We start from the raw sequence: 17,291 nt of genomic DNA on the forward strand, positions 1-17,291 counted from the left end.
GCATCAATGACGAAAAAGGTGACCTGCTGGTCGACTGGAAGAAAGCGCGAGAACGCTGGCGGAGCTATTTTGAGAAACTTTCAACCGAGGAATTTCCCCACCCACCAATCCCAACCACCTCCGCTATTGAAGGCCCAGTGAAGGAAATTGACGTTACGGAAGTTCAGGCTGTTCTGAAGGAGATGAAACCAGGAAAAGCCACCGGCCCCGATGACCTTCCGGCAGAGTTCTGGTGCTCTGAACGGTGGAATGCGGCAATATGGCTAACACAGCTTTTCAATCAGATCATCAAAGAAGGTCAAATACCATCAGATTGGCGACGGAGCATTACCGTACCAATCTTCAAGAAGAAGGGAAGTCCTGCCAATTGTTCTAATTATCGCCCAATCAGACTTCTGAGCCACGCGATGAAGATCTTCGAACGTATTGTCGACAAAAGGATTCGCCAGATAGCTAAACTTACAATGAACCAAGCTGGATTCGTGAAAAACTGTGGCACAAGGGATGCAATCCACGCTGCATGGCTGTTAGTTGAGAAACACCATGAAAAACATAAGCCTCTTCATCTCGCTTTTCTGGATCTTGAGAAGGCCTTTGATCGGGTGCCACATGAGCTAATCGGGTTAGCGCTACGAGAACATAGCATTCCAGAGCACCTTGTTAAGTGGGTACAGATGCTCTACGTAGAACCAAGGAGTTATGTTCAAGCTGCCGCAGGAGCGTCCGATGATTTCCGCATCACTGTAGGAGTACATCAAGGCTCTGCCTTATCACCACTGCTGTTCATTCTTGTGATGGACACTGTTACATCCGATCTGCACAAGCCAATACCATGGACACTTCTCTATGCTGATGTCATGTTGGCTGCTGAGAATAAGTCTGATCTCCAGCGCCAAACAGAAGACTGGAACAACCGACTAGCGCAATACGGCCTGCGCCTCAACAAAAAGAAGACAGAGTACATGACATTAGATCCTCGAGAAGTTAGAACCATCCACGTTGATGGTGAAGATCTACCACGAGTAGAGAAATTTAAATATCTGGGCTCCACACTCTCTGCCGATGGCAGACTTACTGATGAGGTCAACACAAGGATACACGCAGCCTAGCTGAAGTGGCGAATGACAACGGGTGTCACCTGCGACCGTCGGATGAAGGACCATCTGAAATCTAAGATCTACTGGACTGTTATCCGTCCCGTCGCTCTCTACGGCACCGAGTGTTGGCCTGCTACGAAGGAGGTAGAACGTCGACTAAGCGTCATGGAGACAAAGATGCTTAGGTGGACAGCTGGCATCACTAGACTGGATCATATTTCAAATGACAATATTAGGAAACGCTTTGGCGTTGCACCAATCCAGAAGAAAATGCAGGAAAATCGTCTGCGCTGGTTTGGACATGTATTGCGTGCAGAAGACAATACACTGGCAAAGTCAGCGTATACATTGGAAGTCGCTGGAAAGAGGCCCAAGGGACGACCAAGACAGCGATGGATCGATACAGTGCACAACGACCTGAAAGCTGTAAGACTACATCCTGACGTGGCCCGCGACCGAATTAAATGGAGACAACGAATCCATACAGCGGACCCTGCCACCAGGCGGGACAAACACTAAAGAAGAAGAAGAAGAAAAAAATTAAATCTAGGCTTGAATGTTCCAAAATATTTAAAAAATAGATTGATTTCTAGTTTTCTCATATTTCAAACCACCGCTACAGGGTTTCTAGAAAAGTGGATAGCAAAAATGTTCAGTGAGGCTATGTGAATCCTCTGGCCACGGGGCGTTAAGTATAATAAAGTGTTACTTTTTTTAGTGATGCCGCAGCTCATATGATTAAAGCCTTACTTTTTCCTGCCTGCTGGCTCTTCAGAAGTGTGTACACGTGCGTTTTGTATTCAGGAATCATTCAAGGCAAATATTTTCGCACTGCAAGATGTGTGGTTAAGGTTATTTTTAATATGTATAACTTTTGCTTTCTCAACGATTCATTTGTTTCTATATTCGTCCCTGTTTTTATCTCCTCGTAAGATGTGTATTGTTGAATGTAACACCTTGTGTAAAAAATTGGGTTAAATGAAGAAGTTATATCATGTTCAAGATCATGCCTTCACGTCTCTGCACAATATTTAAAATGAAATTTACCGTTGGTCTTTATAGCTATTGTTGAGAGTAAAGGAGAATTTCCTGTTGTGTGTATTTATCAGGAACTCAAGGGAAACTTCATTAGTTAGTCGGAACACAGAAAAAATGATGAACTCTTCTCAGAAGAACTCTTAAGGTTTCACTTTACTTTTTCCTGCCTGCTGGCTCTTCAGAAATGTGTGCGCGTGCGTTTTGTATTCAGGAATCATTCAAGGCAAATATTTTCGCACTACAAGATGTGTGGTTAAGGTTATTTTTAATATGTATAACTTTTGCTTTCTCAACGATTCATTTGTTTCTATATTTGTCCCTGTTTTTATCTCCTTGCAAGATGTGTATTGTTTAATATAACGCCTAGTGTAATATAAATGTCTACATGCTAGCCTATTTCCCACATTTTGGCTGAAGATGACACCAAACAGCGTCGAAACTAGTTCCAAATGTAAATATATGTTGTAATAAACTATAACAATTTTGTATTGAAAAGGTGGACCGTTTTAAGTTTCCTATCTTCCGAAGCAATGTGTGTTGTATATCCTAAGATGACTCATTTAACATGTGTAGCACATGCCTTTCACAGTGTGGCAGAACTGGTAGGAGGCAGTTACCCCAAAGTAGATTTATTCATTTCCTCAGTGAAAAAAGTTTTTCTCAAAGCCCACAGAAGAGTTCATCTTTTGAAAGAAATGTATCCAGAGATTCCATTGCCGCCTAAGCTGATTCTAACTAGGTGGGGTACGTGGCTGCAAGCGGTTGAATATTATGCTGAATATATAGACCATATTAAGAACGTTCTGCATGCCATGGTCTCTGAAGATGCAGCCTCAATTGAAGTCGTGAAAACAGTTGTCTGCGATACAAGTGTGAGAAATGACTTATGTTACATTCAGCATAATTTTTCATGCATCACAAAAACGCTGGAAAGGCTCCAAAACTCACATCTCTCATTTTCTGAAAGTTGTGAAATTGTGAATAAAACTGTGGAACAACTAAATTGTGGTACAGGTAAAGTTGCAGATGTAGCAAACCTGAAGATGGCCACTGTACTTTCAAAGAACCCTGGATATGAAGAAATGACAAAGGTTGCTGCAATGCTATGTGGAGATTTAAGTGTAAAATTAACATTGGATTTAACCCCAGTAGATATTGTGAAGTTGAATTATGCCCCCATTACCACTTCCGATGTTGAACGCTGTTTCAGTCAATATAAATGTGTCCTTAGAGATAATAGGAGAAGATCCACTTTCCAGCATTTACAAGAACATTTTGTAATCCATTGTTTTGGTAACAGAGAATAAAAGATTGTGTGTTCTTCATATATATTAAAATGAGAAGTGCAACATTATGTTGCATGTAGATCTACTTTGTTTAGCTTCTTTGAACTTTATTAAATAGAAATTAATGTTATATGTGTAATTTTAAGTCCATATATAATTCCATATTTCAATAAAAACAACTAAATATATATGTACATACTGTATTTCAATAATTATTAGTACATATAAATCCTTTCCCTGATAATGAGGGACTCCATAAATAGCATTAGGTTTTTCTGCACACCAATAGCGAGAGTTATGACTGTTCACACGACCATTAAGATGAAACCAGAACTTTTACATACGAAAATACGGTGTTGCAATGATAACTCTGTGGCTTGGTTCTAAAAACTGCCAGTGTCAAAAAACCTGATTTCAAGCTATGAGCATTTGAAGTTTTACTTATAATTTTCCCCAACAATTTTTTTCAACAACTTATTTTTAAATAAATTTCCACTTTCTCTGTGAAATCAACATTAAATAAATTTTTCCATGGTATTCTTTAAAAATTCCCAGGTTTCTAAACTTTGTCAATAATCTAACATTATTGGCAGGGCTTATTGAATTAAACAATAGTTTAATATTTAGCAGACACATTGACACTTATAATACAGTATGTTGTAGTCCAGGATATAATGCTTTCTTATCTGTTATTATCTCAATTTTGATAAAAGATGACATTGTCACATCATGTTAACAGCTGAGATTCAGATTGGTAACTGATGCTTGCCAGGCTGAACACATGCATGCTGCTTGCAAGGTCAACTGTGTGCACGCTGCCCATACTGCAGCTTACGGATTGAAGAGTAAAAACGTCACTTCAACGGTCTTAGTTTATATGAGAGATCCTGTATTTGTTAACAATAATCTCTATCACAATGCAGCTGTTACCTTTCTGGATGATATTCTTTGGGTCTGAAGACAAATGTAGACTAGACTCGCATGTGAAGAAACCATTTTATTGCACAGTTTATATTTTAAGAATGCAGCTCATTTCACTTTCACTATACAGTTATCCATAATGTACAAAGTATTTTCATGTATGTACAGGCACAAACTTATGATGTATCATTTCATCTTCTTGAGCTTGATGAGATGATTCCTGAGAGCAATCTGCAAAGAAATACAAAAGTTTATTTCAGTAATAAAGTGCAAGACCAAGAAAAAATATACCACATAAGTCAGCAGAAGGAGGGAAATTAAACTTTAGCGATCAGATGTAATACATGTTGCATTCATTGATTAAACTGCTTTTCAAAACAAAAAATGTAACATCTCTGAAAAATGTGCTTTAGTTGTACCAGACAGAGAAAGAATTGATTTGTAACGGGATGAATTAAAATGTTACCTAATCTGATTACAAATATTGAAGGCACATTCTTTCTGACACTGCCATTCATATAATGTTCAAAATATCTGAATTAATATCACTAAAAATCCTTAAATTTTTAACTAAATTTCTCCATTTCATCATGAGCATAGCTTCTGTTATTCACTGTAGCTTGATAAGCCTGAGGCAGAAATTTGAGAAAAGAAGATCTATTCTTGCATGATTATAACAAAAATGATAAAATTCAAAGCAGAGAAAATGCATTTGTTAATTTTAGATGGAAACATCGACAATATTCCAAGATAATTAATTTTAAATTTTAAATAAATACAGCTATTATGGTTCCTTCCTGTCTTTGAAATTGTTATTGCACAGTTCATTAAGATACATGCTTTATATAAGAAAGTATAAAATAGAACTATAAATCATATACAGAAAGATAGAAAGGGGAAACATGAAAACCCAAAGGTCAGAAGACATTCTCCAGCTAACTTTTAAATTTTTCAGTCTGCTGAAGCACAAAATATAACAATACAAACATTATAACATACCTGTAAAACACAATAATAGCAGAAAGACATGTTTTGTTCTACAAGAACATCCTCACATTCCATAAAATCACTTTAAATCATGCACATATACGTACAATGTTGTTTATGTTGCATAAACTAGTCAATGATGTTATCTACAAATATGAACATATAACGGATGTAGTGCGCTACAGGCTTTGGCAGCCGGCACAATTCCTATCCTCGCTGCTAGATTGGGGCTTCATTCATCCCATTCCTGACCCAGTCCCATCACTGGAAACAGGCTGTGGATTTTCATTTTCATTCAATGAATGTAGTAGTCCTTCACTGTCACTTTAGTAAGTTATGAAAATTTTTCTGTACTTATCTTACCTGCTATCATCAGTTACCTTCAGCACCTGTGTTTGGAATACAGTTTCTTAGCTCTGGTATTGGTCTTGGTCGCTAGGTAGCAGGGTGAGGAGAAAATTTGTAGGCATTAACTCTGTTTCATGGGGAGGGAAAGTAGGGGGTGGGGGGTTGAGGGGATGTTGTGAACATTGACTCTGTACAATGGAAGGCAGAGTGCTTCTTCATCTTACAATATATTTCTTGTGTATTAGGGAGTAAATGTTTATGAAATATGTAAGAAATTTAATTGAAGAGTATATTGTAGGCCATTATTTTTAATGCTAAATATTAACATACCAAAATGCCTCGATTGGTGAAAATTGCGTAAATTCAGAAAATTTACTACAGATAGGAATATCCTAACTTACATTCCAGACATTTAAGTCAGAGTAGCCTCCTGTGGGGCTCATTAAGTGCTAATACAAAATGATTTTCTGTAGGCAATAACTTTGTTTCAGGAAGAGAGGGGACAGGAAGTGGGAGGTGAGGAGACTGTTGTGGGCACTGACTTTGTGCAATGGAGAGAGTAGTGGAAGTGTTGCTTCTTCATCTTATAATGTATTGTCGTGTATAGGTAGTAAACATAAGTTAATGATTTTGGTGTAATAAAGTATATGGGATTGAATTAACCTAACCAACATTCAGAGTAGCCTCCTGTAGGATTCATTAAGCACTAAAGCAAAAAGTGAAAATATTATCAGAAAAATAATTTGGTAGGGCAAAGAGGGGTGAATTTTTCAAATATGTGTGATATTTGAGGTTGGTCTGATTTAGTTTTTTTTTTTTCAATAGCTTCTTTAATGTTGAACGATTTGCTTATATTTTTGGTGCATAAACATTTTAGATCTGTGTTGATGTCTGTGAAAATGGTGGAGTTGTCATATACATGTTCTCTGAAGGCTGAATGCCGGTTGTATCTAATTTCATTTTTGTGTTCTTTGTATCTGGTGTGTAAATTACATTTTGCTTGGCCTATTTATGTGGCGTTGCAGTTTAGTTTGTAACATTTGAGTTCACAAACTCCTGAATTGGAGAAAAGGTCTTTTTTGGTTTGGTTGCATTTGCTGATGTGTCTTTGCAGTATGTTGTTTGTTCTAAAGGCTACATTTTATCATAGTATTTAATTCTGCTACAGTAGAAGTCCGATAGTCCGGCACGTTCGGGACCGGCCCGGTGCCGGATTACCGAAAATGCCGGACTATTGGGCGGTACCTCTTACTACAATATAGGTTAAGGCGTACAGCGAAAACAGCTGTAACATGGTGTTTTGCAGTGAAATGTTGATCAGCAGAAATATTACAGTGCTGTAATACAGATCCTAGATTCCAAGAAGAAATGCTGTAGCGAAAAGTGTTCTCAATCAAAACAATGAACTGAATCTGTGTGTGATGACAGCCAACAATGCCGATTGTGTCTAACAATAGCAGACGCGTAGTGGACACTTCCGTGTGCTTTCGAACCGCACCGTGAGCTTTAACTCTCACAAACTTAAAAATAATAAAAAATGAAATAAAATAAAATCCTGGAATGGTGCCGGACCATTGGGCGTTCCAGACTGTTGGATGCCGGACTAATGGAATTCTACTGTAATTTGTGTGTATATGGGCGGTTGGATTTGTTGTCAATTGTGTGTGATATCTGAGTAGGTTTTCTGTATATTTTGTATGACGGATTGTCATTATTTTTACTGATTGTGCTGTCCAAAAAGTTGATTTCATTGTGTATTTGATTGACTTGAGTAAAAAATTCAGTGTTTTTAAGAACTGTTACATGTTTGTGACATTATCATATACACATATTACATCGTCTATATATCTGCTTCAGTATAAGATTTCTTTATAATGCTGGCTAACAGTGAGCCTATGGTTAACACTTCCATTTGATGATAGATTTTGTCGTTAAATGTAAAGCAGTCGTGGTGTAAGGTGGTTCTGAGGAGGTTACCTATTTAATTTACTTTTTATAGTAAATAATTGTCTTTTAGATGGTTTACTATAATTTTAATTGATTCTTTTTTTTTGGTGCCTTAGTGATGTCAAAGGCTATCATTCATGTGCTATCTGTTATTTTTAGGTTATTTAGTTCTTTGATTAGTTGTAAGTTGTTTTCGATCAACCTGTCTTCTTCTTCTTTGAGCTTTTTTTTTTTTTTAGCATTTGTTTTAGTAGTTAGCTTACCTTCTAACCAAGTGCATCTTTGAAAACTACCGTATTGGTCCAGTGGGATATGAGTATTTGTGTATTTTGAGGAGGGCTCTTAGTGTGGGGAAGTTTGGGATTTTTGATGGTAAGTCATTCTTTTTCTTGTTTTGTGAGAATAAAGTTTATTTTCTTGATCACTTATTTTATATCATTTAGAAATGTATTTGCTGGGTCGTGTTGTAACTCTTGAATTCTATTGTGTTTGGTGTTTCCTTTACCTGCTTTCAATATGATTAGGTTCTCTTTTTAAATTTTGTTCTTAATGGTTTTTAATGCCGAATACTGAGTTGCACTATAGACATGATACTGTATAGGCTTTTGGACTTATGCCGTGTCAAGGAAATAAGGCAATGGCAACACTGAGTTGCACTATTTGGTTGTTTAGTGGAATTTTCACGTTTCTCTTTGTGGAATGGGTATGTTTGCACAAGCAATTTCTACGTCAGTAACCAGCTGTTTTATGTGTTTTTCAGTATGACGTTCATGGCTGTTGAACTTGAAACCTTTTTCTATAATAATTGTACCAGACGGTACACCTCCACGCCGCTAATTTAAAAATTGCGCCAGGTGAAACTCCTCTGCTGGAGGAAGTCTGAACTTTATCTACGCTGTTAATTCTTTACCTTCTCAGAAGATGTCACCACGTGGAAAATTTTGAGTTTTTGAACTGTGTCATTTTTGATGTGTTTTTTGTTTCGCTTGAAGTAAGAAGTGTAAACTTTCTCTCCTAGAGGACACTACTGAAGATCAACAATAGTGCACCCTAGTGCGGAGTCAAAGAACTATTTTGTTGGAGAAATTTTTATTTCAAATGTTTGTTTCTTGTTAAATTTCCTTCTGTTATTGTTTAAGTTGGCTGTATACCCCTCTTTTTCCCCTTGTTTTAGGTTTATCCAATCCCGAATTTCTTTTAGTAATTTCCGACCAATCCGATGTATTTTCCCCCAACTTGGATATGTTTCTGTACCCTAGCCAATAAAATTATTGTGGGCGGGTGTTTTCATTCCCCTAACGCCTAGAACCTTCCGCGAGAGGATATAAACTGCTGATTTTTGGGTCTCTGCGCCACTTCTGATCCATCTTTCTGTGTGTAAAGTACATAGCAGGGGGCGGGAAGCGCCTCTTTCTTCGGCAGCGGTCAACAACAAGGTAATGGCCGATTTATAACTTCTTTCTTTGCTAGCTCAGCAGTTTAACTTTCGGGGCGGGTTCTAAGCGTTCAACCATGTAACCTTTTCCTAAAATGTAACTACTCTTTTCATATATTCTCTTCTAAAGCTTCATACTGGGATAGAGAGTGCTAACCCTCTCGAGCTCCCACTCATATTGTTGTGAGGTGAACTTAGTTTTCTCAACCTATTCTTCGTTAACGTAAAACAAATCGTTCTCTTCTTAAGTCACCTCTTTAGTATGGGATTAGCCCTTGTATTAACGGCCTAGGGCCAAGTAGGTCTTAAGCAAAGTGTATTGGGAGTGCAAGTTCGCCTCCTCTCAAATTGTATTTTAGAGGTCATGCATTAACCTTCTTGTCATTTAACAGACCTCAGTAGGTTGGGTATTTTACCCCTGTGTATATGTCCTTGGAGGACAGCTTAAAGGTGGAGTTCGGAGTGGCCTATGATAGGCTTGTATTTTAGGGGGAAGTTGCCCTTTCTTGAAAATTGTGTTTCTGCCTCAAGGAGGCTTTTTGGGTGTAATTGGAAGCAAATGTTTCTGGCATGTTTGGGGGTTTTCGGCCCCTTTGTTGTATGGAGTTCATTGTAAGGTTGGGCTCATTGCTCAAGAATTATGTTTCTGACTTTTGAAGCCCCAAATGGGGTACCTATGTAAATGTATTTTTCAATCGTGTTTCAGCTACTAAGTACCTGTTCTATTTGTTGTTACCTAATTTTGAAAAGAAAATATAACCTTGTTAAATTTTAAAATTAATTTCACTTTAGTAGCTTGAGACCTATTCACCACCCAGCACCTTCTTTCATGCATAACTACCACAAAAACACGGTAACAAGTGGTAGCAGAGCGTGGTTGAATGGGTCTCAATTTAGCCCCTTTTGACGGCTACACATTGTTTTGATCCGAACTCTAACCATTTTCTCAGTTGCTGGAATTTTTTGACTTTTTCAAAATTGTTCTGTCATCATGCCAGGCCCTCGCGATGTTCTCCATCTTAATTATTTGCGCAAAGAGGAGTTGATCTATGAATTAACTATCAGAAATGTGCAATCTGGAGGCACGGTTGCAGTAGACACTAACAAGCTTAGAGAGTCCCTAGATTTGCCCATTTCCATCCCCAATTTGGGAGAGAAAGAAATTGACGACTCTCTTTCCACGATCACGGAGAATATTACTGGGCTAGCTTCTGTAGTTAGTTTTTTTGATGAAAATGATCCTTCTCCCAATCAAATTAAGCGTGTGCAAGCTAGGCTATATCACTTTTCAAATAGAGTTAACGATCTGTTGTCTCTAAAGTTGAATGACGTTCAGAAGAAGGAAGCTAGTACGCTGCTTGAAAATATGTCTGAATTATCTAGCAAGGTCATTCAATTGTTAACTGGGGAAGTTCCTCCCAAATCTGATCAACCCACCATAGTGAATGTAGGTAGCGAGGAAGCACCTCCTAAAGGAGAAGTAAATAGGAAAGCCATTGCTGCCCAAACTATCTCTGCCCCATTGGACAACGAGCCTGAACGCCGTGCATCGTTGAGTAACATCCGTTCTGAATTAACTTCCTTGCCATTGAAACCTTTACCTACTATGTCACCCGGGTTTAGCAGCTTGCCTCATCCATTGGCAATGTTGCTCAGAGGTATCTCTAAGTTTTCGGTTAATACCACCAGTGAAATAATTTCATTTTTAAGATTTCTGGTTGAATTTCAGGATCATGCCCTTGTGTTTTCTCTTTCTCCATGTCAAATTTTGCAAATTATCTATCCGTATGCTATTGGTATTCTCTCTGATAAAATCGTAAGAGCCATTGCCGAGCAATCATCTATTGAGGATTTCCATGCCCATTTGCTAGCTAACTTCATCCCGGCTAGGGCCAGGTCCTCCCTGATTCAGAAGTACTATTACCGTGTACAGCGCTTGGATGAAAACTTGGCAGACTTCATCCAAGATATTAAGTTTTATACTAGGGTGTTTGCCCTTCATTTTCCTGAAGATCAGATTGTACAGGCTATTGTGGAAGGCATTTCACCATCTTATAGGTCATACTTGTGTTTCGCGGCGTGCCCGCAAACTTTCTCTGAACTTGAAGCGTTGGCCGTCTCAGCGGAAGGAGTTAGATACGCCGATTCTTTGCGTGTAGCGAAAGAACCCCCGCCTTCCTTTAGTAACACTCGGCCTCCACCTCGCCGACCAGTCACACCCCGTAAATGTTATGCTTGCGGGTCGCCTGACCATCTTCGCAATAAATGTCCATTGGTCAAAACTAGTAGGGCAAATAATGGAGCTGGTTCAGCACAAGGCTGTTTTAAATGTGGGGCTTTCTCACATATCGCCAAGAATTGCCCAAACTCGAATAGCACCCCCTCCTGCTCAACTTCTGGTGCAAATTCTACCTATGCCAATAATAAAAAGTGACTAGTGGCTTCGGCTGAGTCAACTAATCCATCTTCCCGAGACTCAGCCCCTGGTAAACAGGTTGTAAATTTAGAGAACGAGCAATTTTCAAATTTATCTTTTGAAGGTCCCAAAGAGTGTCTTAGGATTGCGGCGGATTCCCCCGCACCGGTTCCTTTTCTTAAGATTGAGTTAAATAACGAGCCTATTACAGCTCTCTTAGACTCAGGCAGTGTTTGTTCGATTATTTCGGCTGAATGGTATTCTAAATTGAAATCTGTTTGTAAACTACCTGACTATGTCTCATCTCCTGTGCAATATGTTTCGGCTAATTCATCCCCATTAGAAATTCTAGGTTCCTTATTGGTCAAAATTCGTATTTTTAAATTCACTTGGAGAGTTAAATTGTTTGTGGCCAAGCTTTTGTCTTGCCCCATTATATTGGGAGCGGACTTTATTTCTCACACTGGTCTTGTGCTCGATCTTCAGAGTAGGTCTTGCACTTTCAAATTTGCCTCTAATTGTAGCATTCCTCTATTAAAGTGTAAATCTGCATCATGTTCTTCTATTTCGCCTACCCAGGATGAGATGTTGTTAGACCTTAGACATCTACCTGAGGAGCAGGCTGATAGTATTCGCAAATTGTGTCAGTCGTTTCCCGAGGTGTTCTCTGATACTCTTGGTGTTACTGACCTGATCGAATACAAAACTGAGGTCACGGATTCGATTCCTGTTCGTTTTCCACCGTATAGGCTATCTCCACCTAAAATGAAGGCTCTGAAAGAAATTATCGATCAGATGTTGAAGGATGGTATTATTAGGCCCTCTAAGTCGGCGTATTCTTCGCCTATTTTTCTAGTTCCGAAACCCCAAGGGGGCTTCAGGCCTGTCATTGATTATAGGGCTCTCAATCGGAAGGTGGTGTTGCAATCTGTGCCCCTTCCTGACCTTCATTCTTGTTTTTCATGGTTTCGTAAGGCCAAGTTCTTTACTATCTTGGACTTAAATCAGGCCTACAATCAAATTCCCCTTACCGAAGAGTCTAAACACCTTACAGCGTTTGCCACGGACTGGAATTTATATGAATACAACCGCGTGCCTTTCGGGCTCCCCACCGGAGCAGCTGTACTCACTAGGCTACTAGATAGGGTCTTCTCCGACATCAAATTTGAGTACTTATATCACTACTTGGATGATGTCGTCGTATTTTCAGAGACTTTTGAAGAACATCTAGATCATCTGCGAGAAGTTCTCGATCGCCTTCGTAAGGCTGGGTTAACTGTTAAGTTGTCCAAGGTTGCCTTCGCTAAGCCCTCTATGTCCTTCCTAGGGCATATTGTGTCACCTGATGGTGTAGCAGTCGATCATTCTAGAACCCAGGCCATCCGTGATTTCAAACCTCCCAAGGACATTAAAGGTATCGCCAGGTTCATTGGTATGGTGAATTTCTTCAGGAAGTTTATTCCTAACTTCGCTAATAGAGCGGCGCCCTTAAACCTTCTTCGTAGGAAAGGCATCAAATTCGAGTGGGGACCTTCTCAACAAGCCGCTTTTGAAGACCTTAAATTAGCACTTTGTAATGCCCCTGTACTTGCTATGCCTGATTTCTCGAAGAAATTCATCGTCCAAACCGACGCGTCGTCGTCAGCGGTAGCTGCAGTCCTTCTTCAAGAGACTGAACTAGGGAGGCGCCCCATCGCCTATGCGTCTAGGACATTGTCGGCTCAAGAAGCCAAGTATTCCATCTATGAGCTCGAAGGTTTGGCAGTCTTATTCGCCTTAGAGAAGTTCCGTCTCTATCTGGAACATGTCAAATTCGACCTGGAGACAGATAATCAAGCCCTAAGCTGGGTCTTAGGTAGGCCGCGTCGTACTGGTCGTATAGCCCGTTGGGCCATCCGTATTTCTGCCTTCCAATTTGATGTCAGGCATATCAGAGGTACCGAAAATGTTGCTGCTGATGGACTCAGCCGTATGTTTTCTAACGACGTCGAGACCCAGGAACCGGTCGACAGTTCATCACCTCCCGAGTCCATACTATCTGGTGTTAATGCCATCTTAACAGATGCTCCCATGCTTTTTAGGGATATTGAGAAATACCAACGTGAAGATCCGACGCTGGCTCCGATAATGGAAACCCTTTCTTCTGGGGAACATGTCGTCCCTTATGTTCTGAGGAATGGTGTTCTATGTTGCGCTTCGAGGCATGATAAGATGATGAAGGTTGTTGTTCCAGCGGTTCTTGTACCTATGATCTTCAAGTATTATCATGAGACCCCATTAGGAGGGCATCTTGGTATCTTTAAAACTTGTGAAAAGATTCGTGAAATGTTCATCTGGAAAGGTATGGACGGTGAAATCCGTGAACTAGTAAAGGCTTGTAAATCCTGTTTGATTAGTAAACCAACCATGTCCACCAAGGTAGGCCTCTTGTCTTCGCATCAAGCATCGCGCCCCATGGCACGCCTGTATATTGATTATGTAGGACCCTTCCCCCAGTCGAAAGGAAATGCCAGCAAATTCATCTTTGTATGTGTAGATGGTTTTACCAGATTTTCCTGGTTATTTCCGACTAAGCTGGCTACCGCTCAGTCCACCATTACTTGCCTAAATTCTATTTTTGCTTCTTTTGGTCCGTGCCAATATATTGTATCTGATAATGCTAAGGCTTTTACATCTAATTTATTTCGTAAATTCTGTTTTGACTTATCCATCTCTCATGTAACTACTTCTGCTTATTACCCTCAACCATCTCTGGCTGAACGGGTTAATCGTAATCTCAGGTCCGCACTGATTGCCTATCATCATGATGATCATTCCAGGTGGGACACGTCCCTGCATTGGTTAGCTTTTGCTTTGAATTCAGCGGTTCATGAATCACATAAATTCACTCCAGCTTCTTTGATGTTCAAGTTTGTTCCCAACTCGCCGCTCTCTAACCTCTGGTCTCTGAGTGACATTCTACCCGAGACAATAGATCCGGATAATATTAAAGATCTTTGGAAGAAGGCTAAAGCCAATCTTAAAGTGTCTCACGAAATGGTCAGGGAAAGGTATGATCGTGGACGGAGACCCACCACTTTGAATGTAGGTGACCAGGTAATGGTCAAGAATTTTGTTCCCGCGGGCAAGCTTGCCCCCAGATTTCATGGGCCATGCATCATTCTCGATTTTCTTACGCCAGTTACGTTGTTAGTAAGCAATCCAGCCACCGAGAGGATATTTAGGGTTCACCTGTCACAGGTGAAACCAGTGTAAATTTTGTGTCAACTTGCTTCATATAATTTGAAAGGAATATGAAGGTTATATATTTTTTTTTTTGAGTTCAACTTTTAAGGCTTTCTGCCCCTTCTATAATATTTTGTCTTATATGTAATCCTCTTGTAAAACCTTCCCGATCCGTTAAACTGCCATTCTGTCTTTGCCTCGGCCATTACCACGCTCCCGTCTCCTGCTTCAATACACACTGTGGCTTGATTTGAGTAAATGCCATGGATATCTGCACGCCGCTGACCCCTCAACCTCCTCACCAAGCCTGTGCCCTTAAAAAAAAAAGATGATGGTCCAACACAATTCTGCCGCCAAGCTTTAATGTTTCAGTGCCCCCGCAGCCGCGCGGCGTTGTGCAGCAACTGGAGCAGAGGACGGGCCCCCTCGGCCCCAGCGAGGACGACGTGTGCACGGCGAGCCGGAGCTCTCCTCCCGGCCAAGGCTGATGTGCGGCGCACGACCTGCTACTTGCCCGCAGCCTGTATATGTTCACCGTGGGCGCGGCGTGCTTCAACACCTCTGCTCCCCTCATAGTGCGGGCGAGCGGTATCTCAGGGTACTTGAGGGGTCCGAGCGGCCTCCTTTGGACGCAACCCGCAACGGCCGGTCTGGCCATCCCACTTCATCACCATCTACTACATGAACAGTTACTATAAGTAATGACTACACTTGGGAATTCAACTGCAATATTTGGTGGACTTTGAAAATTTTTTTTTTTTCCTTCACTTTCAAGTATAAAAAGTTATCTTCAGAAATTCAACTTCTACAAATATAAAGACTTTACTTCATCTGCAACAAAAAAATTTTGAAACTGAATCAAACCAAATTAAGAAATCTTATAAATGCTTCTGCAATCAATCTTCATATCCACAGCATAACTTGGACCTTGTTTCAAACAGATTTCATGTGTCACCCCTGGAGGAACTTTTGGGGGGGGGAGGTCTGTACCGGGCGGTACACCTCCACGCCGCTAATTTAAAAATTGCGCCAGGTGAAACTCCTCTGCTGGAGGAAGTCTGAACTTTATCTACGCTGTTAATTCTTTACCTTCTCAGAAGATGTCACCACGTGGAAAATTTTGAGTTTTTGAACTGTGTCATTTTTGATGTGTTTTTGTTTCGCTTGAAGTAAGAAGTGTAAACTTTCTCTCCTAGAGGACACTACTGAAGATCAACAATAGTGCACCCTAGTGCGGAGTCAAAGAACTATTTTGTTGGAGAAATTTTTATTTCAAATGTTTGTTTCTTGTTAAATTTCCTTCTGTTATTGTTTAAGTTGGCTGTATACCCCTCTTTTTCCCCTTGTTTTAGGTTTATCCAATCCCGAATTTCTTTTAGTAATTTCCGACCAATCCGATGTATTTTCCCCCAACTTGGATATGTTTCTGTACCCTAGCCAATAAAATTATTGTGGGCGGGTGTTTTCATTCCCCTAACGCCTAGAACCTTCCGCGAGAGGATATAAACTGCTGATTTTTGGGTCTCTGCGCCACTTCTGATCCATCTTTCTGTGTGTAAAGTACATAGCAGGGGGCGGGAAGCGCCTCTTTCTTCGGCAGCGGTCAACAACAAGGTAATGGCCGATTTATAACTTCTTTCTTTGCTAGCTCAGCAGTTTAACTTTCGGGGCGGGTTCTAAGCGTTCAACCATGTAACCTTTTCCTAAAATGTAACTACTCTTTTCATATATTCTCTTCTAAAGCTTCATACTGGGATAGAGAGTGCTAACCCTCTCGAGCTTCCACTCATATTGTTGTGAGGTGAACTTAGTTTTCTCAACCTATTCTTCGTTAACGTAAAACAAATCGTTCTCTTCTTAAGTCACCTCTTTAGTATGGGATTAGCCCTTGTATTAACGGCCTAGGGCCAAGTAGGTCTTAAGCAAAGTGTATTGGGAGTGCAAGTTCGCCTCCTCTCAAATTGTATTTTAGAGGTCATGCATTAACCTTCTTGTCATTTAACAGACCTCAGTAGGTTGGGTATTTTACCCCTGTGTATATGTCCTTGGAGGACAGCTTAAAGGTGGAGTTCGGAGTGGCCTATGATAGGCTTGTATTTTAGGGGGAAGTTGCCCTTTCTTGAAAATTGTGTTTCTGCCTCAAGGAGGCTTTTTGGGTGTAATTGGAAGCAAATGTTTCTGGCATGTTTGGGGGTTTTCGGCCCCTTTGTTGTATGGAGTTCATTGTAAGGTTGGGCTCATTGCTCAAGAATTATGTTTCTGACTTTTGAAGCCCCAAATGGGGTACCTATGTAAATGTATTTTTCAATCGTGTTTCAGCTACTAAGTACCTGTTCTATTTGTTGTTACCTAATTTTGAAAAGAAAATATAACCTTGTTAAATTTTAAAATTAATTTCACTTTAGTAGCTTGAGACCTATTCACCACCCAGCACCTTCTTTCATGCATAACTACCACAAAAACACGGTAACAATAATAATAATAATAATAATAATAATAATAATAATAATAATAATAATAATAATAATAATAATAATAATAATAATATTATTTGATTCTCATCCCACTAACCGCTTTTGCGGTTTTTGAAG

General features: G+C 40.0%; 1 protein-coding gene across 3 annotated transcripts in view; it reads right to left on the minus strand.

Moving 5' to 3' along the window:
* Nucleotides 1–4,398: 4,398 nt before the first annotated feature.
* Mys45A (SDA1 domain containing protein Mys45A) overlaps nucleotides 4,399–17,291 on the minus strand; it is a 274,404-nt gene continuing 261,511 nt past the window's right edge. For all 3 annotated transcript variants that reach the window (XM_067143006.2, XM_067143005.2, XM_067143007.2), the window contains exon 20: nucleotides 4,399–4,573. In XM_067143006.2, coding sequence (XP_066999107.2) covers nucleotides 4,529–4,573 — 45 coding nt within the window. In that variant the 3' untranslated portion in view covers nucleotides 4,399–4,528. The remainder of the gene's footprint in view (nucleotides 4,574–17,291) is intronic.

Source organism: Anabrus simplex, chromosome 3 (assembly GCF_040414725.1).
Source record: "Anabrus simplex isolate iqAnaSimp1 chromosome 3, ASM4041472v1, whole genome shotgun sequence".
Taxonomy (NCBI): domain Eukaryota; kingdom Metazoa; phylum Arthropoda; class Insecta; order Orthoptera; family Tettigoniidae; genus Anabrus; species Anabrus simplex.